The sequence below is a fragment of the Siniperca chuatsi genome, linkage group LG19, assembly GCF_020085105.1.
Source record: "Siniperca chuatsi isolate FFG_IHB_CAS linkage group LG19, ASM2008510v1, whole genome shotgun sequence".
NCBI lineage: Eukaryota > Metazoa > Chordata > Actinopteri > Centrarchiformes > Sinipercidae > Siniperca > Siniperca chuatsi.
The window spans coordinates 12,323,550-12,348,087 of NC_058060.1; the positions used below are offsets into that span (position 1 = coordinate 12,323,550).

The following is a 24,538-nucleotide window of genomic DNA, read 5'->3' on the forward strand; positions in this document are numbered from 1 at the left end:
TAGCAGTGTTTCAAAATCTGAAAATACCCCAGGAAACCTGATTTGTGCCTCCCTACTAATGACATAACCTGAGGCGATGGTTAATGAGGTTAAAACCCAACAATCTGGTGATTCAAACATTTTCACATAAATCTGACTATTTGCAGATAATATTTGACCCATTTTGATTCTTGCTTAAAGACTAATGGGTGTGCCCCGGTAGCTAACCGGGTAGATCATGTACCACATGTCAAGGCTGAGTCCTTACCGCAGCAGCCCGGGTTCGAATCCAGCCCTGGGCCCTTTGCTGCATGTCATCCCCTCTCTCTCTCCCCGCCTTTCCTGTAACTCTCTACTGTCACTATCCAAATAAAGCAAAATGCCATATATATATATATATATACACACACAGACCCCTTCCTGTTTTCCTTTTTTTTTTTTGCATGTTTGTCACACTTAAATGTTTCAGATCATCAAACAAATTTAAATACTAGTCAAAGATAACACAAGTAATCACAAAAGGCAGTTTTTAAATGAAGGTTGTTATTATTAAGGGAAAACAAAATCCAAACCTACATGGCCCTGTGTGAAATAGTGATTGCCCCCTAAACCTAATAACTGGTTGGGCCACCCTTAGCAGCAACAACTGCAATCAAGTGTTTGCAATAACTTGCAATGAGTCTTTTACAGCGCTGTGGAGGAATTTTGGCCCACTCAACTTTGCAGAATTGTTGTAATTCAGCCACATTGGAGGGTTTTCGAGCATGAACTGCCTTTTTAAGGTCATGCCACAGCATCTCAATAGGATTCAGGTCAGGACTTTGACTAGGCCACTCCAAAGTCTTCATTTTGTTCTTCTTCAAAGAATTTGTTTGATGATCTGAAACATTTAAGTGTGACAAACATGCAAAGAAATCATGAAGGGGGCAAAAACTTTTTCACACCGCTGTGTGTACATATATATATATATATATATATATATGACACACTAATGGAGAGTTTGGAGAATACCTAAAAGTGTGATACAGTGACTATGAATGGTGAAACCACTGTCTTACTCCCCTGCTGCTTTTAGCTCAGTGAGGATATCCACTATCCCTGCCTTTGGCACCATCATGGAGACTGTCACACAAAAAGAGGTGGGGAACTAACTGTCAAACTGCACACAAGCCTAATATGCAGACAATTAATTTAATTAAATAAAACATTTTACAAATGTTAAATCTACTTTCTGCACGTGTGTAGCTGCTGGAGCGGGTGAAAATGCAGCTGGCATCATTCCTGGAAGACCCTCAGTACCAAGATCAGCACTCTTTGCACATGGAGATCATCAGGACATTCGGAAGGGTCGGACCCAATGCAGAGCCACGCTTTAGAGATGAGTGTATGTAAAAGACACAAATTCATAATACATACAAATATACAGTACTCACAAAATGTAGAGTAACATTTCCAACAGTGAACCCATGTCTACATTTTTTCTTTTTCTTTTGCTCTGCCTCTCACGTGCACTATTTATTTGTCTGTATTTTCTTTGTAAATTCCTCTAGTCGTGTTGCCACACCTTCACAAGTTGGCGCTGGCTAACAACAGCCAGGCAGTGGAGAGCAAGAGGATTGACATCGCCACCCAGCTGTTTGAGGCCTACAGTGCCCTCTCCTGCTGCTGTATCCTTCTATATGTCATACGTAATGGTCTGTGTAAGCTCGACCATACACTGCTCAGTTTGCATTTACTTTCCTAATACCAGCTGTATACTTAGTGTAACAGTTAGATAACCTTGTGAAACTTAAGGTGAAAAATGTGTAGTCCGCATTATCCAAGAGGTCAGCTCACTCACATTTTTTTAAAATTACTGTATGTATTTCCAAAGGATTTAACTAGAAGTGTGCGTCAAGGTTGGCTTGGGTTCAGGGTTAGCTGTCGTAACAGTGACTCAGTGGGAACGCTGTTAGAATAACCAATCAATTGCTAGTGGCACTGGTTAGATGTGCTACTGAATGTGCCTGTATAACTGTGTGGTACGTATCTGCTTGGCCCCAGTTCCTGAGTGTGTGGTTCAGTGTGTGTGTTGGCAGAGTTGCCTGTCATTTGGCAGGAGGAGAAAGGGAAAATAAGCTGCCTCCATTTTGGGGCTAGAGGTAATTACAGGGTTGGTTAAGCAAAGGAAAGGATGAGAGAGGGAGAACGAGCGTGAGAGGAGGAAAAGACTGAACATCAGTTTCAATCCTTAGTAACAGTTCCCAGGATAGGGCTTTCGTTTACATTACCCCTCTCTGTCTCTGTCATCAATGTGTTCTGTGATTATTTCGCTTCTTACTATTTCTCTTTTCTCACGTTGATTTTCCTCTCTATCCTCTTCTCTGTCAATCCCACCCCACCCAGGTCCAACACACACACACACACACACACACACACACACACACACACACACACACACACACACACACACACACACACAGGACAGCTGGTCTGAGGTTCATTCCTGTGGATCTTTGTCAGGCTGTGATTTCACTGTGCAGTAGTGTCCAGGAGGTATAGCCCTAACCTCAGAGGCTTTACCTCCCACTGCACTTCTTTCTCTTGTAATCAGTGTGACAAGCTCTGAAATTGTACATTCCCATCTCTAAAATTATAGATTCGTTCACTCTGTGTCCAATATAACTCCACTGGCTATGACAGGTGGCAGAACACATGCAGTCCTGTTGTGTTCAAAATGTAAGTTTTTGGACTGGAAAATATGTATGTATGTATGTATATATATATGTATATGTGTGTATGTATATGTATGTATATGTGTGTGTGTGTGTGTGTGTGTGTGTGTATATATATATATAAGAATACCCATGTTTTGCTGTCCGGGTAGTGAAAAAGTTAATACTGTGATGCCCACTGTGTGAATAGTAACACTCTCATTCATGGTGCTGCAAGGTGCTTTGGATCTACTGGCATTTTAAACTGTACAAGTTTTCTATTCCAGTCCTTAACTTCCTGTGTAGTCATTTCTGAGGAGGTGATGGTCAACCACTTCCTGCCTGGCCTCAGGTGTCTCCGTGCTGACATGGAGCAACTCTCGCCTGAGCATGAGGTCAGTAGACACACAAACATGCATGCAAACTCCTGCACACACAAGGAGGATTTCATTAATGTATTCAGACACTGACTCTAACACTCGCAATGCACACATGCAAATAGTATCTCGTCTGCATACTCACGCACGGATGGCCAGACTATCTCCCTCTTTCTATCTGTTACTACCAGGGGATCTCACATAATGTTGGTAAAGACAGGCAGTCTGACTCTCCACCACTTTCTGAGACACACTCATACGCACACACCTCTACCATACTTATTTGTGTCTCAGAATCCCACGCGATCCATTTCATGTGAGCATTTTCCCAAGGTGACTAACAATCAGCTGACTCTATTCCTCTCTACATATCCACACTGTCTATAAAGCCTACACACCAGATTCTAAGACAGGAATTATTTTCCAAACTGGAACTTTCATGCATTAAAACACACAAATTCATACAAGGTCTTTATTTTGTCATGTTGGGGCAGAATTAGAAAAACCACTTGTTTTGTATCACCTGTCATATCCTCCACAGGTTATTCTGAGCTCTATGATCAAAGAATGTGAAATCAAGGTGGAAAACAGAGGAATGGCAGACGCACAAGGGTGAGAACAAACAAACAGTCCCATTCACACCATCACTTCTTCTGAAATTATTTGCAAAATATTAGATTTGCTTGAGAGTCAGTGGCAGCAGTGATGGCTTTAAAGTGGTAGTTAAGAAGAATTTGAAGGGGGAAGAAGTAGTCCTACTGTGAGGAGAGGGGTCACTTAACAGTGTTGGGACTGGGCCAGTATTGTGGGTTTGTTCCCCAGAGGAGAGGAGAACATGTAAGAGTGATGGAACCACACTCATTATGTGGGTATCTTCACAGAAAGAGAGCAAAAAAACGAGTTCTTTTGGTAAAGCCAAGAGGGCTGGGACACCAGCCATACTGTGGCTGTCTTTTAAAAGATGTTTTTTGTTCATCTTGTTGACATGTGTTCTGGGCTCATTAAAAAGAAATGTGTGTTCATATGGATGTAAGAAGTATGTATATGTCTGCTTCTCTCTGTGCACATATGCTCGTTTTTTGTGTGTGCTCCCCCAAAACCATCAGTTAAAATCTCTGTTTGTGCCAAGAGATTTGAAGGTAGAATGTAGATTACCCCCCCCCCCCTTCTGGTATGAAATGTTATCTATATAGATATCTATATTGATATTTTGTGGCTGTCATGTAGCTTAGTGAGCATTATGCACATTTCTTCAGAAAGGTATATGAAATTGTTAGGTTTCCTGCCAAAATGGGATTTGGAATGTACAACACGTAAAGTGAGACACAGAACTGTAACTAAAACAGTTAGGTTTATTAAGTTGAGGCCTTTATACCACAAGACATGAGGCATTTTGAAACAATTTTTTGAGTTGTTCTTATCTATAAGCCATGTGATGATGGTCACCAGTCTGAACTCCCTAAATTCATTGACTTTAGTTCAGTGTTGGTGTCAAGATGTGATGTTTGTCCTTCTGTTGAGCAATGCAGCAGCTTGGCAGAGTGTTGTAACTGCTCCGCTGTATCTGTCTGAATACTGGCTAACTCAAAAGAGGAACTTGTAGAGCCGTTAGACTGTAAAAATCAGGAGGGGCTGTATTGGCAAACAGCATTTCCTCTCTAAAGAAGCAGAGTAAATGCTGACACAAGCTCGTCAACAACCAGTGGAGGATTGTTTAGGTTTTTTCTGTACTATTGTGCTTTTGCTTGTGTCAGTCATTTGGTCCATATACAGTATGTTGATAAAGCAGAGCTAAACCTTGTTGCTTCATTGTGACCAATTTCAGCCTTTACACCCTGTTTTTTTTTTCCATAGCTCCATGTCCATCGCCTCCAGTTTGGTGGGTGAGGATGCCAAGACCAAGTTCCTGAGCAAGATGGGGCAGCTAACCACCTCTGGCGCCATGCTGGCCAACGTCTTTCAGAGAAAGAAGTGATCACTACACTGACTGATCAACCACTGCGACTAACTGACGACCCCCTGCTGGGAGCATTTCATTTTACTGGAAAAAGCATTGGTTCAGCCTAAAGTAGAAGAAAACCAAGAGTATTGTTTATTCACTTTCAAGAAATGAAGGTTTGCTAAAAGTTGTGTTGATTTCAAATATCCAGTGCAGCAGGACTCCATGTTCTTTAAAGGTGAACAGCAATGTGAAAGCTAAGGATTTCCCCTCTGTCCATTTTTCCTCTCCTTAATTCTTAATCATGACAGAAGCGTTGTCGAGGACTAGGGATTTGGTTTTATGAATCAGTCTTGTTAACAGTCATTTCAGAAAGAGAGGAGAAAGGGGAAGACTCTGAACAGTATTGAGATAACAAGGGACTTGTTTCCTGGATGTTGCTGGACTTGAAAGTATCACAGAATTTCATTTCACTTCAGTGCAGTACTTCTTGTATCAGAAGAGCTTCACTCGTCTCTAGGAAACAAAACACTGAGCACGGCCTGCTGGATTTTATTTAGAATTTTAAACGCCACTTTGGAGTTGTGCTACAGATGAATTAACTTGGATTTGTCATTGAATAATTGTACTGAAAGACAACAGAATGGCTCTGAGTCTGTTAATGCCTTGTACAGTATATCTGTACAGCTCAGAAATATCGCCTACTTGAAGCTATGAAAAAAAAAGTCTTGCCTTTCATTTCTTCAGTCTCTCTGGTTTTTGTTTGATAGCTTCTATTTTATAACTTATTTATGTCTTAATGAAGAAAAACATACCTTATTCCAACTTCCAAAGAAATTTGCACTTCACTTTACTATTTTGTTCTTTATATATATATATATATATATATATATATATAACAATAATATGTGTGTGTTTTAATTCAGAGTCTTATACATGATGAACATTATCACTACTGTTAATGGATTTCTTTTTTGTTTATCCGTTTTGGCAATGTGTAGTTGAAGAGAACACTGATCATAATTATTCCCTCTCTGTCCGTTGCATCTTGTTTCTCTGTGTTACAGTGTCTCTGATAATTGTACAATTTTTTTTTTCTAAAGTGGGTATTTGGTTCTATTTTTTGTTGTTCTTTTTCAATATGCTCTAAGAGAAACAGTAAATAACTGTATCATACACTGAATTGAAGAGGATGGTACTCATTATGTATATTTGAAATTGGTGTCATGGTGTAATAAAAGATGGAGATGAGTTGTGTACTTAAATGTACTTCAGGAGGCCTCACTGAATGTGTGCATGGTTTTCTTCTTCTTGGCGTATGTGATGAAGGAAAAACCCTGAGTTTTGATTATGGCTCATGGCTCAAAGTGTCGACAGGTGTTGAAGGCTGAAAAACATATTTCACAGACAAACACATACTCCTGCTGTCCCTGCCTCTCACGTCCAACCCTTTGATGTGATCTGTTGTTAGCTTAGTACAACAAACCAAAGTCCATCTTAAGGGACATTACTTACAGCTTACCCCAAATAAATACAAAGAAGTAAAAGCTCCTTTCCGCTGTCAAGATTATACTATCTCTCAACCCATGCTATCTGTTCTTTAGAAAAGGATGACCTGGTATCAATAACGTGGTTAACTTTGACCTAAATCATCAAAAGAAGACAATTCATCTCAGTTAAAGAAGTGTGCGCCTCTCCTCAGGAATTTAACAGGGAAATTAAAACACAATCCATCTTAGTGACAAGAAATAAATAAATAAAAGTAGCAGACAATGTGGTTGCAATTTCAATCGTATTAATAACAGACGGTTTTGGACACTTCTGATTAACCTGCAGTGGAATCCAGTACATTTATTTGTTTTGAAAATAGAAATGGGTCACGTAGGCCCTTACAGCTGCTATCATTTGGTGGTTGAACATTACGTGAATGAACAAACACCCCTTGATAAAGAACAGAATTTGCATATTCAGGCTAATATTCAACCATCATCTGATAACTCACCAGGTGAACAAATAATTGATATAGGACAGGGGTGGAACTAGGGGGCATGGCAGCATTGTGTGTGCATTCATAGTGAATAGTTTTGTTCTTTGTGTGTCAAAACAACACTTCTGCTTGCCAAGATCCTTCCTTGGGTTTTCAGCATGGGTGTGTGTCACCATGCAAATATGTGTACCTGCATGCACATCTGGGTGTGAACCTGTATTTCTGAAAATTTGCCTGGCATTTCTGTTTGTGTGGAAATGGCGTCAGCAGGCAGCTCTAACTCACATTGGTGACTTGGGTGACTCACAGATCACATCTGTTTCCAAAGCAAGCTGGAGCAACGCAGATCCAACCCTAAAACCACCGGAACATGGTGGCTAAGCCTTAATGATATTATTCCACTCTGTTCTGTGTGTATGTGAGAGCCACGTCCATGTTTTTCAGCCCTGCGCACTTTTCAGTGTGTTCAAGGGAGACCGTGCCGAACCCTTGAAGCTTTCTCCAAAATCATGGTACCAAAACAGGCTGTGGCTGCTTTCTTCCACGGAACGAGTGTGTGTTACATTAATGGAAACCATTTAGTATCCTATGGCGTGTGTGTGAATTTTTGTGTATATGAGCTGTCTGAAATAGGCCTACTTCATGAACTGAGGGGTGCTAAGCAACACAACCCACATGCTTACAGAGCTACACAGTCTGTGCTCTGACCCAGGTCATTTGAAGTGTGGTGCTTGTAAACCAGCATGGTGTGTGCCTGCAGTGAATCTACATTTTTATACATCAAAACAAGCTACTTTGTAACTTCTGTGTTTGAAGTGGAGCCTAACAGGGACTTCTCTATGTTTCCAGTTCAGTTTTTTGTTAGGGGTTGACTGGTATGAATGTTTGGGGTGCGTTCAGAGTCAAGCTGAGGTTTCTTATTGCTTAAAGAGTCAGATCTGGCTCTTAATTGCTACTGTGCAAGCTGCAGAGTCCCCACCACAAAACAGCCTCTCTCAGCATGTTTTTACGGGAAAGGGGGAGAGGGAGGACAGAGCCCATTACCTCCACTGGCTCAGCTTAAAACCCTCATTATTTGTCCTTTTTCTCCCCTCATTGACTTCCTTATGAGTTAAAACATTCTTTATCTACACACCTCGATTGAATGTCAGTCACTGTTGAGTTTTAGTCAATGTATGGATATGTTGGATAATTTGTGCTTACTTTTATGGCAAAATCTAGATTATCAATATGTGCAAAAATGAGTTCTGCACATTAACACAAATATCTAAATGGTTATTTTAAAACAGATGTCTATGTCATCTTCTTTTCTCTGTCCAGTTTCATCACTCTTGCAGTCATCTAGGAATGAAGATTGCTTTATTTCTTTGCATCTCTTTTTTTCCCTTGCTCACCTCTCTTCTCTCACGCCAATCAGCCACCTGTTTTATCCATTCAGGGCCAACACATGCAATTTAATATTTGCATAACTGTCACTTTGCAGAGAACATATTCTCCACTCTCTCAAACTTTCCCTCTCATGGCTTTCCAAAGTAGGCTGGGTTTAATCTGCCATGCAAATTCGGAGGGAAATACACCCTGGGAGCAGAGAACAGCTATTTCCTGGAGTCAATCACTATACTTTTAAATAAATGACTTTTGTAGAAGTGGTCATGGCTGTTCCAGGATCCATGCTCCAGGAACTATCCTGGGACCGCCCACTCACTGCCATGATGAAAGGCAAATGCAGGAAGTGAGAACTTTAAAAGTGACCACATGCTTTACCTCCAGTGCATGGGGTCATGTCTGAATTCACTGGAGTCATAACTCAACTTGTTTGGGCAATCAAATGAAAAGTGCCACTTGACAAACTCTCTCAAAATAAATTGTGCAAGCTGTAGGACAGCTAAATAATTAAAGCTGGTTATCACAGAAACATGTAGTGACAGTACAATTCTAATTACAGTGTATAAAGGTTCATGTTACCATGATAATCTTACATCACTGACAACAGGCACAATTACTCACAATTACAATTACTGATACATCCACACTCATTCATTCAGAGAGAGAGAGAGAGAGAGAGAGAGAGAGAGAGAGAGAGAGAGAGAGAGATCCTGCATCTGCCAGGAGGGAGGAGAAGGGGATGAACTTTCATATGACAACGTGGAGGAGAATCCTCCCTCCCTCAGTCAGTCAGTCAGTTTTTACAAGCTGTTGCATGCAGCTTCCTCCACAACGCGTGCGTGAAAGCAGAAGGAAGATGAGAGGAGAAGAGAGGTGGGAATTGCAGTTGCCTAACCGGGAATGAAGGCGCAAGAATGCCCTGTGAGACGGTGTGGAGGACCAGCCACATTTACGCACACAAGAAGAAGTGATTTAGAATCGGATCTTGGTGTTAAGAGTCATCTTGGCTGAGAAAGAAAAGTTCGCCTCAGAAGTAGTCTCCATTAACTAGCAGAGATGAGATTGAACCTTTCTACAAATTGGATAGTCCGAGGCTGGATAACGTGTGTCCTCGTGACTTTTTACGCACAGGTAAATACACACTTCTGGTGTTAAAAGAAGATTATAATGTCCCTGATAACACAATTAGGGAGTGTATTAAATAGTCGAAGAGTTGATAATTACTTTATTGTATGTTCTGTCTCCTGCGCACTACTTTTAGGGGCTGTCAAGTTTTAGTCGACTGAGTGACAATGCAAAATACTGAGAATCATGATGGTTTATTTTTCTTGAGTAGATGGACAAGGAAATATGTAACAGTATACCAGAATACGTGTCATCACATCAGATGATTTGTATGAACTGGTCAGAGAGAGAAAGAAGGGAAGGGAGGGGGTTGAATTTTTACGCCCGGACACTGACTGGAAACAGTTGTGTTTGGGTCGAGTCCACCTCCCCTGTTCTGACCGCAAAAACGCCGTTGGCAACTGGATGCTCTTCTCCCCTCACCAAGCATTCTCTCCCGGTCCAGAGGGGACCGGCGCGGGCCAAAAGGATTATCAGGAACCTCATTAGCTTTGCTAGAGGAGAGGTTTCCAAAGTGAGGAGCAGGGACCAACAAGGGGATCCAGAAGGGTAGCCACTAAAACTATAGGTTTTATTCCCAAGAGGTTGGGAATGCAAGACTGTGATTGTATTATGTTTCACTGTCACTATCACCATGAGGCTATAGGCAGTTAAACACATATGTAGCCTCACTTTTTTGTGATAATTTTCTTTTTTTTAATCAGTGCCATACCTCAAAGGAACTGATACATTCCTTGACATTACAAGAACTACACAATGTCTCAGCTAATCTAATTTGAGGGGAAAAGTGAATGGCCCTTGACATGCTGTTGTCCATGTTGTTGTTTAGTCCAAGCAGCTAACTCTGTCCAGGTGGAGCAGTTTATAAGATGTGGTTGTAGTGGTGGGACTGCTGGGCACCAGTGATCTATCACTGCCTGTTTGCCCGTATTACCGTAAGCCAGCACCGTTATGACTTTGACTGGAACAGACGCTCTTTCTTCCCTTCTCTTCTCTGCTTCACCAAAATGTGTTGCAAGAGATAATGCTTGGGGAGGGCACTGCAACTTGTCCATGCTGAGATCCAGAAGAAAGATGTTTTTCACGGACTGTCGAATGCAAATCACATTTGTTCAAGTAGTGGTAACAAGAGTGAGCAAATACAGATGCAGTGCCTGGAAAACATGTCCGTGTGTGGAAGGGAAGAAATATTTTTCATCTACGTTTTAAGGTGACACTGCAAACCTTTGGCTTTGGTTTGTTCTCACCGTGGTCTTGCCATTACTGACTCACAGTATCCCCAAAGAATTCCCCTTAATTTTCCTGGTTTTCAACCACTACATCCAATCCATTCCAAATTCATTTCAAACTGTCTGTGTGACGTTGAGCAATACAAGATTACTTCAAGATGTTGAGAGCTTAAAAGTCAGTATATCATGAATGAACTGAGCTTTGGTGGATTAATTTACTTGCCTAACCACATGGCTCCTGTGCGTTTTATTAGTCAGCTTATCTAGCCATCCATGCATTCATACATCTGACCATCTTCATTCAGCCGTCCATCAGCAATCTCTCACTACCTCTTTCCTGACTGCCTACATCGAATATTCAACCAACAACCCATCTTCACTTTAAACATTTATTTCATCATGTGCTTTTTTCTAACCTCCTGTGGTTCCATTCATTCATCCATTCATCCATCTCTCCACCCACCCACCGTCACCTCAGTAATCAGTGTTATGTCTTCTTCGGTTTGAGCAATAACAGTACATTGCCTCAGGCCTGCAGATCCAAACTTGATTTAACTATGCGAACAACAGAGACATTTAATTGATAGATAAAGCATGCAACCTTGTTTGACAATATAGCTTTGTGTGGCGGAAGGAGAACGAATTATAATTGTTTTAAGACCTAACTTAATATGTCTCTAACACACCCAGATTATGCTCTGTCTAGTTCAATTAAATTATAGTTGTTTGGGGACTTGTTTTCCAACTTCTTGCTGTATCTGTTCTTCCTTAGTCATTGAGTTGAGCTTCTATAGTTTTTCTTTTTTGTTCACAGATTGCTGGCCATCACTGTCTATGCTGATTTCCCAGCTCTTCCTTTGTATTAAGCCACTCTTCCTGCTGCAATTCTAAAATATTTCAGTTCATGTGCACCAGAGGCACGAGAACATCACAACCAGAAAGTGGCAAACAAATGCAAGTGCAGGTGGCACTTCAAAGGATATGTTTTTATGGCTTTTAAAGAATGAATCACAGGTGCAAACATTTTACAAAGATTCAATTGTTGTGCATTACTCTTTTACAGCACCTTATCATGGATCGCTGAAATCCCTGGAGACCTAAAAGTCACACTGTGCTTCTCTTGGCTCAGTGCCAATGGCTGCTCTGGCCGTTATGCAAATTCTCTGGTACTCTGACAGTAAATGAAATGCATTCTGTATCACACTCCTGTTTGATAGGATCACACAACTAGTGAAGGGTTTTTAAAAAGATTTGTTTTTTAAAGCAGTAACTGAATATCACTGGACCAACAGGGCACTTAATGCCCCTTTTCTTTTTTTCCCATTCAATGCAGCCCACTCTTTCTATCCAGCTGACTGTTTCCCATTTTCCCTCCCCTGTCTCTTTCTTTTTTCAATTTCTGTTTCACACACACTCAAACATAAGTGTATATTTGAATCCATACAGCAGATAAAGTTAGTTTTGAGGTTGGATGTTCTATCTTGGCTGTTATGATAACCTATAATCATATAGGGTGGATCATCTCTTTTCCTCTTACATATATATTTAGTGAGTCAAAACATACTGCCTCGCATAACTGAGACCCAATATTTAGATGTGGTGGTAACAAAAATACAATTCCCAGCATTCTTTTGGCTTCCTGTGCACTCTGGCCCAGTTGTGCGGATTGACCACCACTGGCTTTACAGCTGTGTCTCCACATCTGTATCTATCTATCTATCTATCTATCTATCTATCTATCTATCTATCTATCTATCTATCTATCTATCTATCTATCTATCTATCTATCTATCTATCTATCTATCTATCTATCTATCTATCTATCTATCTATACATCTATCTATCTATCTATCTATCTATCTATACATCTACACAAAGACATGCAACGCTTAGCATGGGAACCGTTCCTACTTCTGTCACTTCTGTCTGCTGCAGCACATGGTCCTCATTAGTGTTGCAGTCCGAGCTATGAGCGCTGTGCATCATTATCCCTCTGGTTAGATTATAAAACAAAGACTGGGTGATGTGTGAGAGGCTGAGTGGAGGTAATTAAACGCTCGCCAGTGGTCATGTTGCGCTGTCATAGCTTGAGGCCGGACAGAGAGACACTGAGACTTAACAGAGTCTAATGTGGAGGTGTAAGAAACAGAGGGAAAGAAACAACAAGGGAAAAGGGAGGGGAGGGCATGAATGACAATGTTAGAGTTAGATGCCATTATTTATTTATGCGATGAAAAACAAGAATTCAGTGGTTCCTCCAGAATTTTATTGTTGTTAGAATCAGTATAAACTACACAAAACTAAAAATGCGAGAATGTAATTGTTTTGGGAAGGTTGACATCTCTATATGACAAAGTGATCCCCTATGATGAGGAAATAATTACCAAATAATATTTCCTACAATGTAATGCATGAATATGATGTCCAAAGTTACATTTTAGGAAGCTCAGTCATAGTGGAGGTAGACAGCATGACCAGCTGACAAAAGCCCAATACTTTATGTATCATTATGAGGCTTCTGTGAGTTACAGCCAGACAGATTGTGTGTGACAAGTTGTGCACTGTGGGGAAAAAAGGTGGCCATTGATGATGAGTATGACAGACAGACAAATGTACATCATGTGAATGTCACCTGTGTGGGGAGCAAGAGGATGGATTTGTCACATTTCACATAACTGGACTTCTGCAGTACCATTTCTAGCAATTCTTTACTGTACAAATGACAGTATGAGTGACTGAATTTGTGTGTAATTTCATGGGGAAAAGGAGCTTTCAGAAGGGCTGAATGAGAAAAATAAGGAGGTTGGTCCGAGGTCAGATTGCAGTCAGGCCTATAGGTTGTATTTTTCTACATTTATATATAGACACTGTGGCTTGGCACAGTTTCTGTCACAACAGCCAGATTCTCTATTTCAGCAAAGTGGCGAGGAGTTCAGCAGCCCCTCATTTAGGGTGGCTGGAGGGTGTGTACAGTATGTATGTGTGTGTGAGCCAACATGGCTTACCTTTGTGGTCTTTTACTAGAGTTCCCATGTATTGTTTAAAACATGCACAGATGTTTTCACTGTTCACTTCCATGTTCGTTGCAACAAGAGCCCTGGTAATCCATGCTAATGCTATGGCTTACACTATTGAATGACAGCAGCAAGTTAGAGCAGAAGACGTTTAGGAATGAACTTACCATTTAGCTTAACAGCTGCCTCAAGACTTTTTTTAACCTCACTTTTTAATCTCACCATGTACTTAATGGGCAAGTTGACCAATAGTTCATCCTGCCAAAAACATGGTGAGCTCACTAGTGGGCATCAGGAGAATATCTGCAGCCAAGTGTTTATTAATTCCAAGCCAAATTAATTGCATTTAGTTCCACTTGATTCTGCTTATGTAACTGGGTACTACTGGGATTTGGTTTACTGCTTTCGAGTGTGCACAGTGCTGTGGTCAGGTGCTTCTGAGAGTGTGGAAAGAATCCCTGGGCATGTCTTGGAAATGTTTTAACCATCCTCTTCCTCTCATTACTCACTGTCATCTCAAAATATCACGTGTGGATTTGAAAGATGAACTGATGAAGGAGAGGGATTGCTATAGAAAAGTGTGGCATTCACTGAGGAAAATTGCAACAGACTGATGGAAAATAGATGTTTTTGTTCAGGCAAACCGTATGATTTGGTAATATTTCTAAAAAAATGATAGTTCTCATGTAAATAGTTTTTTTTTTACATGTTTTTGCAGAAGTAATCCTCTAGTGTTTCCAGTCACATAAAAAACTAAACTTACACAAAATAACATAATAATTTTATGTCTTGATACTTTTTAGAATGCAGTCTGCAAATCTGTCCAGTGTGATGAAACGCAGTATTTAAAAGGCTCCAGGTGCTGCAAGAAGTGTGAGCCAGGTAATAACACACACACACACACACACACACACACACACACACACACACACACACACACACAGGGATTGAAGTAAAACACAAGAAAGTAGTGTGAACATATTGCACATCTGGTTTACTCAGTGGAAGCAGCATAAAAATAGATTTCCATTCACAAAGATCCTAAATCAAAAGAGGAAGGATATTTAAAAACGGAACATTGTAGCTTAAAATGGTTCAGACATGCATGTGTTTTCACAACCACACACATACACACACAGTTTACATTGACATTTGATCCACTAGAAGAACCCACTTCTTTGAAAGAGGAAAAGGGCTCTAATTTTGTCAGTTTCCTTCTTCTTTTCTCTTCTTCCATTAGGCTTTTAGTGGTGATTATGCACGGGTTGTTAAATCCATCTGTCTTTCTTCCTCCCTCTCTCCCTCTGTCACTCGCTCTCTTTCACTTTTTCGTTTGTTCATTAGGCTTCCGTGTGTTTTCTGACTGCACTGATTCCCACCAGACTATATGTGTCAAATGTAATCGTGGTGAATACCAACCCGGATGGACTGAAAAGATGCGCTGTCTTCAGCAGAAGTTCTGTGACCCAGGTCAGTACCTGCAGCCTGGACAAGGATTTCAAAATCCTGAAAAACCATTAGAAGGTTTTGTTAGTTATAAAACAAATGTTTAGATATGAGATTATTGTTTACAAATATTTTGTCCACCCTTGTTTAGTTACATTGACAAAATAGCACTAAAATACTCCCACCTTTGACCTCCAGGAAAGGGTTTTATGGAGAGGCCTGAAAACCCTGTGGCAGAGGAGCCATGTCGCTGCCGTCCGAAACTCCAATGCTGTCCCATCAACTGTGAGTACTGTGAGAAGATACCCACCTGCAGTGCTGGATATGGACTCGAGGTAGACCCTGGTGAGACACACTCACAAAACACATCACATTCATATCAAATAATTACAGCAAAGTGTCACTTACTATAATGTATGTTGTTAACAGAGTCTACTAATGGAAGGAAGATCTGTGTTGCGTGTAAGAAAGGCTTCTTCTCTGCTGACAACAATTCTGAACAATGCAAACAATGGACTAAGTAAGTATATATGTACACACACACACACACACACACACACACACACACAGTTTTTAGCCTGGAATCTTTTAATGTTGTGAAGGGGAAATGCATTTGGGTAGCTGTCCTCCGCCTCACCACCGCCAGCTGTTATGAGTAATGCTCACACCACGTCCCTGGAACCCTGGACCAGACACCAACTTCCACTGCTGGCCGGATCTGTAATGACGATGATGAGAGAGAGAGAGAGAGAGAGAGAGAGAGAGAGAGAGAGAGAGAGAGAGAGAGAGAGAGAGAGAGAGAGAGAGAGAGAGAGAGAGAGAGAGAGAGAGAGAGAGAGAGAGAGAGAGAGAGAGAGAGAGAGAGAGAGAGAGAGAGAGAGAGAGAATTTTATTTTACTCTCCATCTATCCCTCTTTCTGCCCTTTATCATTGCAGATCCAGCTGTAAAGGCTGGCAGGTTGGCTGGTAAAATGTGGAGGGAAAGAAAGAAAATAAACATGTAGTATGTTCAGTTTTACAAATATTCCTCTTCACTCCACGTTTTTGTGATTTCATACTCTCTTCTAGTTGTAATGCTGAGGGCAGGAGTGAAACACAGCCAGGCAGCGCTCAGGCTGACCCAGAGTGTGGACAACCTGGCACTGGTAAGACATGGACATGTTCACTGCAGACACCATACAACGGCAATTTAATCTCAAAATAAAGATGCACTTACCTAGAGCAAATGTGGCAGATCATTTCTGCTACTTGGAAGTAAATGTCACAGTAAATGTTGGGAAAAGATGATCTTTGGCAGACATTTATGATTGACAGTGGATGTAGAGTAGAAAAGCATGCTCTGAACTCTTCTTTCTTGCAGGTACAGCAACCTCCTGGGTTATAGTTTCAGTGCTGTCAGTCATCACTGTTTTGTGTCTGCTTATCCTGCTCCTCTTCTGCTACAAGGACAAACTGAAATTACTCTCTGGTAGGTTACAATCATATTTCTCCTCTAGCTAGATGTTTCATTATTGTTCTTTACATGAGTTTATGACTGACTACATCATAGACATTGGTTCAAAACAGACGTGGTACATAATTTACACATTTGACTTGCTGTTTAAATTGGACCTAGAATTCATCAACCTCTTTGGAGAACATCTTCACTCTACTCCTGCATTTTATTCAGCATTAAGGTACAATATGTTGTTTCTTTGTTTAGAAAATCTACGATCCTGTGTCCAGAATCTGAAGAGGACTAGGATACAACAGGTAAAGTGGAATTTCAGTTAAAAAGCAATAGAAATACACAGAAACCAACATTATTGCAAGTAATCCCATCTAATTATTAGATTGTTTATGAAATATATGATGAAATGAAATAGTTAGAAACAAATATAGCACTTATGTCTATTATTACATGGTGTAGGGTTTGGGAAATCACCTACAAAATAACAGCTATTTACAATGCTTTTTTATTTGTTTCTATTGTTCTAGGAGACCATGGCCCCTCTTAACCACAATGGACCAGCAGCAGGAAGCCAAAACTGTACACCATGTGAGACGACCAAACTCTGCCCCACTGATGAGCCCCCATGCACCTTCCCCACCTCTGTTCCCGATGTCAAAGTTTCACTGCCCTTCACAGAGGAAATGACAGAGGAAGAAGGGACCAACGGGAAGACAGTGATGGAGGATCAGAGTGAAGGGTCTGGAGAACCTGAGGAGGTGTCAGAAGAAGACGAGGTTGTGAATGTGTCTCCTCTTTTGGCAGGTTCTTGTGTGTGTGTCATTTCTGTCCGTGAGCCACTGGAAGTAGGGGAGAATGAGGACTGTAGTCAAGCTGTCAGCCCCGGGACTCCAGGAACCTGCTCATGCGGAGGGCTTGATGGAGAGAGGGAGGGAGATGAGAGTGGGAAAGAGGAGAAAAGTGGGAGTGTAAGGGCAGACAATGGTGGAGAAAAGGGTGACGGAAATCAAGAAAAGATGGTTTTGTCCAAGAGTGAGACAGGTGTTGCATCTCTTGTCTCTCTTTCTCCTCCACTCTTCCACACCTCCTCTATAATCCCTCCATCCATTCCACATCCTGAACTCTGCCTGCCATTGTCTCAGGCTCAGGTGAGACCGGAGTTCAAACCTCACCTGACTGACAGGTCACTGGTAAAACAGGAGGAATTATACAGACTGGCAAGCACAGACTCCAATTCAACAGAGAAAAGTACAACCTCCACGATGACCTCGGTCAGTCCCTTGATGACTTCCTCATCTGTTGGAGATATCTACCTGGACAAGCCCCCTGAGGCCTCGAGCCCAGAACAAGCCCAGGGACTTTCTTGGGGGGATAGCAGGGGAAACAAGCTCTCTTCTGTGGAGTCAGAACTGGAGTGCTCGCCTGAGAGCCTTCATAGTCAGCTGGCTGAACCAACTCTTACCTCAGGTAGGTGAAAATGTAAAACCTAAAGAAAAAAATAATAATTTAAACTCATCTGTGTGGAAGCCTGTTTCTGCCAGAAAAAGAAAAACCTAGATGAAATAATAGGAATGACAAAAATAAGAATACTAATTGTAAGACAAAATTATGAGATAATGATTTAAAACTATTAAATGGGAGATCAAAATTATGAGATACTAAGTAAAAATTATGACTTTTTAAGTCAAAACTATGAGATAATAATTTTGACTTACTTTCATAATTTTAGTAAGTCATACTTTTAACAAAAAATGTGACTTAGTGTGTCATAACGTGGGCTTAAAAGTAAATTTAAGTTATTATCTATTATATAATATAAGTGTATCGTAATTGTGACATAAAAAGTCACATTATATATAGATATATATAAGTCTGACTAATTATTGCATAATTTGGACTTGGAAAGTCAATCTCACAATTTTGATTTAGTATCTCATTATTTTCCACTTAGTATTACCATTATTGTTTATATTTTTATTATTACAGAACTTTTAGTCAATTTTTTACTGTGACGGAAATGGGCTTCCATACATCTGTGTGTTCCCAGAAAGTCAAGCTATTTTTATCTCTCTTGGTGCAATACAAAGATGCTATGGAGCAGGATATTTCCTGGGTATGACCACTCAACAATGTCAATGAAAACTGAATGCACAGTGGTTGTGTGCTATGTGGATAATGGCTCATTACAAAGACTGTGGGACCACAGTTGTGTTTGCCAGGTGGATTCTGTGTTCTTTGTTTGGGTAGGCAGTCACCACTGTATTGCCACAGGGCCATACCCATACATGATTTGATACACTACATAATAGTGTTCCCTTTCTGCAGAATAGGTGGGACTAGCCACCAAGAATAACAGAACAGAATGAAATATATGTTGGTTTTAATGGAAAGTTTTACTGTCACATGGTTGAACTTGTATTGTTCTCACAGAGACCTTTGCACACTGCCAAAGAAAAAAATCTCCAGGAAACATATTTATGTATTGTGCGTCAAACACTGAGTGGTTATGGTTAGTTATAAAAGAAGTATTATCAGAACAGTCTGATCCGGACAGTGGTTAGCTCAAACTGGGGTATTATTAGGTGAACATGCCGAACACAACATATAACAGAGGATTGGCTTCAGCATAAGAATAAGAAGTTTGTGTGATTGTTTCCAAGAAATATGTTTTATTAAAGCCAGTATTGATAGTTGGACCTCGAATTTTGGGGGACCACACAGGTAGCAGGAATAAGATATGTGAGTGTTTGATGAGCTAGTGAACCACCAGAACCACACTCTAACATACAGTGTGTGTGTGTGTGTGTGTGTGTGTGTGTGTGTGTGTGTGTGTGTGTGTCAGTGTGAACATCTACAAAGCTCCTGTTTACCCAGAGTTCCATAGGGTTGCGCAAAGTGACCACAGCTTTAATTGAAACAAGATGTGCTCAGCTTGAGTAATACTTTTATAACCCTGCCCATCCAACAAAAACACACGCACGCACACACACACACACACAAACTTGTGAAGACTGGGTACTTTAATTACACGCTTACTGGCCTGAAATGAACACCATTTCCCATCATGCAGTAATGACAGGTCATTAAATGCACTTCCCGCACATGCTATTTACAGGTCAAGCAAAGGTCAGAGGTTTCACCTGTCCACCTGAAATATTTTTTTAGCCTCAAGTCTCACATAGTTCACACATAGAAGCTGTCCAGTATACAACATCAGTCTTATCTGTTGGCCACTCAGCAGCTCCACTGGAACAGTTCGTTCAAGGGCAACTCAACAGTAGTAATGACACAGAGATATTTTACTGGTCGAGGAATTAAACTGGCTAAGTAAACTAAAATAAGCAAGATTTTGGGGAGAACTGTGTACAACTGTGGTTTTCTTTGAGATTGAACAGGAAAGGGGTTCTACAATAGTTCAACTTTAGTCTTTGGTTTAAAAACCCCTGTCAGTAGACTGTACTGCTTGTTGTTGGGCATCCAGAAAAATCAGCTTGATATTAAGAAAGGATAAACAGAAGAACCCGAGCAGATTCCATAGAGCTTTGTTTTCAAAGTTGTGGTGAAATGACATATTTTCAAGCTAGACCTCTCAGACTGGTATTCCGGGAAAGGCTCTCAGATGGGGAACACAGAGACACTGTGAGTGTGTGTGAGTGTGTTTGTCTGTCTTTGCAACTTTATAGGGCTATGTGTGCTTTTCAGTGTATGTGTATGTGTAGGTGTAAAAGTGTCTGCTAGAGCCTGTTACATGCTTACATTTACTGTGAATATGGGTGCATGTGTGTGTGCGTGCAAATATGTGTGAATAGATGAGGCATGAGCTGTGAGTCACGGAGGGTCGGCTTGTTCTGTCGGCTGGAAAGTCAGACAGGAGGCTGGATAAAATAGTAACCAGAGGCTTAATGTGGTGAAAGATGGCTTACAAAACAAAAACACAGAATATATTTCCTAATTCACCTGGTTATCTGAAATCCATATATGAACAGTACACAGACAACAGCAGATCAGAACAAGTTTGTACATGGTAGATTTACAAAGAAAAGATTGAAACCATGGAATGTTATGTTCTGGAGAAACATACTACTGGAAGGTTAGAAAACTTGTTTTTGCCTTTATTCAGCCATGTCTGTAAAACCATAAACCCTTGACAAATAGCTTGTTTTCAGAGGTCTTGAGTTTCTCACGCTAAAAAGTGCTGGACTCTGAAACAAAAAAGGGAGAAAGGATATGATATGGCGGTCTATGTAGCTGTGGCCTTTCTGTGGTCATCCTGCATGGTCATTACACCTACTGTCCATTTGTCATCTGAGGTTAGCCAAGATATAGTCCTTTCTTCACTTACATCATGAATAGGGGAAGCTCTATCTGCCCGTGGTTAGGGGCAAAATTGGAAGGTCTTACACAACCATACCATATATATACATATATCTACACATTTCCCAATAAGGTGTCATTGCACTTGCCATTTTCTATACCAGAGTGGGAAATGTTGATTCATTTGTCATGGCTTTTGTCACACTAGCCCACTTGTAGCCAAATGTGTAGGTATTTTACTCAATCTTTTAAAAAAAGGGAGAGAAAATGTATGTACCAGGCAAATATTATCTATAAATAGCGTCCCATTTCTCACCCTTTTACCAGTCTTTTGCATTCGTCTTTATGTGTTTTCTACTTCTCAAAACAAAACCTCTTCTGCATTTTTCTGTTCAGGTCAGGTGTCTGGGAACCACAACACCACCTTCATCTCCAGTGGTCAGGTGATGAACTTCAGCGGTGATGTCATCGTCGTCTATGTCAGCCAAACGTCTCTTGGCAGCGACGGGGCGGGGCAGGACGATGCCTTTGGGAGCCCTGTCCAGGAAGAGGCCAATGAGACGGCCCCATTTTTCCAGAGCTGCCTGAGGTCACAAGGGGACTCCATTTCCTACAGCACCTTGCAAGACGAGACACTGCCAGTTCAGGAAGCAATGGAGGAGCGGCCAATGGCAAAGTGAAAAATGACCAGTTGCTCTTTATTTGTCATTACAATGATCATCTCCATAACCATCAGTTATATGTTGCAAAAATGACCTCTGATTATTTCTGTTGGTTACTTCACCTTATATATATCTTAGCTACCAATTAAATTACAAAATTAACTGAAAAAACGCCATTTGTCTACCATACCAGCTTTTCATACAAGAACAAGGAAAGGTCAGGTGATTGAGAGAGCAACGTTTAGGGATGCGCTATCAATCTGCCTATATAATTTGTTTGGCATGTAATATTCTATAATTTGTCCCATTTCACACATGTGAATCTGAATCTTGCCTCAGGCATCTCTAAATTGCCTTTTTTTCATTTTCCAGTGGAAAGCTGTAGCCTTTTTCAAATGGAAACTCCCTCCATTCCAGACAACGGTGGGGAATTTTGTTGGGAATTGGAGTTCAGACTGGAAGAACGTCATAATTTTTATTGTTGTATGGAAATTGCAGCTGGGTCTTGATACAAAGAGGTTACTACATTTTTCATTTCCTACCTTCCATCACTGAATGGCCCAGGTTAAAGTCTGCAGACTCCTAGTTTTTAACCGTTCTAAATTTGACATTTGGATGATTTGAAGAGTTTCCTTACATAACAAAATATCCACCATGTGGAAATAATTGTGTTTGCTCTGAGAAAATCATGCCATGAAAGTAACTTTTTTTGCTATAGAATTCAATCTATTAGCTACATTAAGATCTGGCAGGGTAGAATCAAAGTTTGTAAAAAAAAAAAAAAATAGTGATGAATTTAAAGCATTTCACTAAGTAAATTTTCCTTTGCTCTGGTTTGTAGGGTTTAACAAAAGCTATTTTACAGTAAAGAGACACATCCAGTTTTGGCACGATGCTTGTTTATCCTGTATGTAGACTTTTTCATTCTCTTCTCATTGCACCACGGGGGCAGTTTGTGTCTAAGAATAAAATGCTATGCATTTGATAAGCTATTTTTATTACTGGTTTGTTTTGTTTCATTATGTTTTAATGTGCAAACCTTAATGAAGAAAAGTAAAATGTCTGTACTTAGTTTTAATTAATTTTTACAAAAGTAGATTGTTTTTGTATTGTTTCAGGAGATGCATATGTGATCAATCTTTGTATATATTTCAAAAGAAGCTTGATGTATTTGTGAAACAAGAATGAATATTCTCTTTGTGCTTCCTCTCTGATTTGAGGCATGAATGTGTTAAGTGGAGCCATTAACAGCAGGCAAAATGCACACTACAGTAATTATAAGGGACTGTTCAATTACAACCTCACCATATCTATGCAGCCTTACAATAATTATGTACATATCAATCATAGCAATTGCAATGAATGACTGAAAGAATATTTTGATGGGAATTAAATATGTTTTGCATCTAATCCTTTCAGGGATGGCTGCTATCCTGCATTCTGTGATTTCTCTCTGTCAACTTTCCTATTCTGGGATCGACAAATTACAATGAACAAGTCATTTATCTCTTCAAGATGATATATAATCTTTGTGAAGCAATGCTAATTACACATGTGGCAAGGCCTCTCTGTCTTTGTCCCTGTGTTGACAGACAGACAGACAGACAGACAGACAGGCAGCCTTTCATCAGGCCTGGGGATGGAGAGCAGCTGTGAGGAGAAGCTAATCTAGCAGTCAGACCAGCTAGCGTCACAGAGAGACCACATGAGAGGAGCTGGCAGCACTCATTTAGGCCTGGTTTGGGTCAGCAGGAGTATGTTTACATATGTGTGTGTGTGTAAGTGTGCATCTTGCCTCGGCTTATTTTATGGTTGTTTGTGAAAACAGGAAGTTATGACTAGCTTTCACATGGTTTACATGAGACCTGGCTGGCCGGCCAACACAGAACCTGACTGTAGATTTAAATGATTTCAGCTTTTTTTCAGCCTTCCATGTGTGAGAAAAAACAGTCTCTCATTTGTCTAAGGATATTTAGGAAGATGCTACAGTCCACCCCCTAGTGGTAACTGTATGTTAGGATGACAAAAAGACAAGAAATCTCAAGTAAATATGAACATTTTGACTTTAAAAAATAGGGCAAGGCATGGGTCTGTTGTCACATTTTTTATAAGCAGGTCCTACATTGACTAGATACAGTCTGTGGTCTCAATAAAACATACGACCCATTTACCACCACACACAATTTTTAAATGATAGTAAAATAAAAGGAATAGGGGAGGGGAGACCCACTCTTGAGTAATGTTCCGAGTTCAGTGTTCACACTCCAGCCCTTTCAAGGATCAAATAAACATCATTTTCACCCCGATCAGCAGTTAGGATAACTCACATACAGCTAGGTGATAGCTGAGACCTTCCCGTGGAAAGCACCAGACAATCCACAGTGGTGAAATGCTGAAATTACAGCCGGCTCACCTGCGGATCCAGGTTTTCAATTTCACCTGCCAGTGACTCTTCTGCACAGACACTTCTATAAGATTAGTTAGTTTTCCCCAATGGTCATTTTTCATTCAGCAGATGCAGTTTCTAGTTACTTCACAGATAATGATTTTGCACGCAGGACATATGAGGTGCTTACAAATATGATGAATTGCTTCAAAGCGTTAAATGAAACTACCAAAAAGTATTTAAAGTAATTTCACTTAGCAACACCTGGGCAATTATTTATTGTTACAATGCTGCTTACAAGTTAATGTAACTATATGAGAAAGATTTTTAATTCTTTCTAATTCTTTTTTTTAAATGTGTAATGGAGTATTTTTCTTTTCCAAGGCCATTATTAAGCTGAAACTAAATACACAAATAGTTCTCTGTTACTTAGGCTCATTGAAAAATAGCAGTACTTGTCATGTGGTTGCTCACCAGAAACGCTATTTGAAATTCTGGCTAACTGATAAGTTATAATAACACACTTTCAACAGAAGGGGATTTGTATCTAA

The 24,538-nt window shown here is 40.3% G+C and overlaps 2 protein-coding genes across 11 annotated transcripts in view; both read left to right on the top strand.

The window, feature by feature from the left end:
- relch (RAB11 binding and LisH domain, coiled-coil and HEAT repeat containing) overlaps positions 1-6,257 on the top strand; it is a 37,156-nt gene extending 30,899 nt beyond the window's left edge. For 8 of the 9 annotated variants that reach the window (XM_044176340.1, XM_044176341.1, XM_044176343.1 and 5 more), the window contains 6 exons: positions 1,055-1,118; positions 1,225-1,363; positions 1,530-1,646; positions 2,979-3,067; positions 3,591-3,661; positions 4,904-6,257. In XM_044176340.1, the coding sequence (XP_044032275.1) occupies positions 1,055-1,118; positions 1,225-1,363; positions 1,530-1,646; positions 2,979-3,067; positions 3,591-3,661; positions 4,904-5,024 (601 nt within the window). In that variant the 3' untranslated portion in view covers positions 5,025-6,257. Of the gene's footprint in view, positions 1-1,054; positions 1,119-1,224; positions 1,364-1,529; positions 1,647-2,978; positions 3,068-3,590; positions 3,662-4,903 lie in introns of those variants that run through there. The other variant, XR_006375747.1, reaches the window with a different exon arrangement.
- A 2,877-nt stretch (positions 6,258-9,134) lies between these two features.
- Positions 9,135-23,039, top strand: tnfrsf11a (tumor necrosis factor receptor superfamily, member 11a, NFKB activator). 2 transcript variants are annotated; one of them, XM_044175551.1, is made up of 10 exons: positions 9,135-9,492; positions 14,533-14,611; positions 15,074-15,199; positions 15,374-15,520; positions 15,605-15,695; positions 16,244-16,320; positions 16,536-16,643; positions 16,878-16,927; positions 17,153-18,092; positions 21,336-23,039. In XM_044175551.1, exons 1-10 carry the CDS (start codon positions 9,418-9,420, stop codon positions 21,617-21,619), a joined length of 1,977 nt encoding a protein of 658 aa, XP_044031486.1. In that variant the 5' UTR covers positions 9,135-9,417; the 3' UTR covers positions 21,620-23,039. The 2 variants fall into 2 exon arrangements, with proteins under 2 accessions (XP_044031486.1, XP_044031487.1); XM_044175552.1 differs by having other exon boundaries at positions 9,451-9,492; positions 15,112-15,199.
- Positions 23,040-24,538: the final 1,499 nt, after the last annotated feature.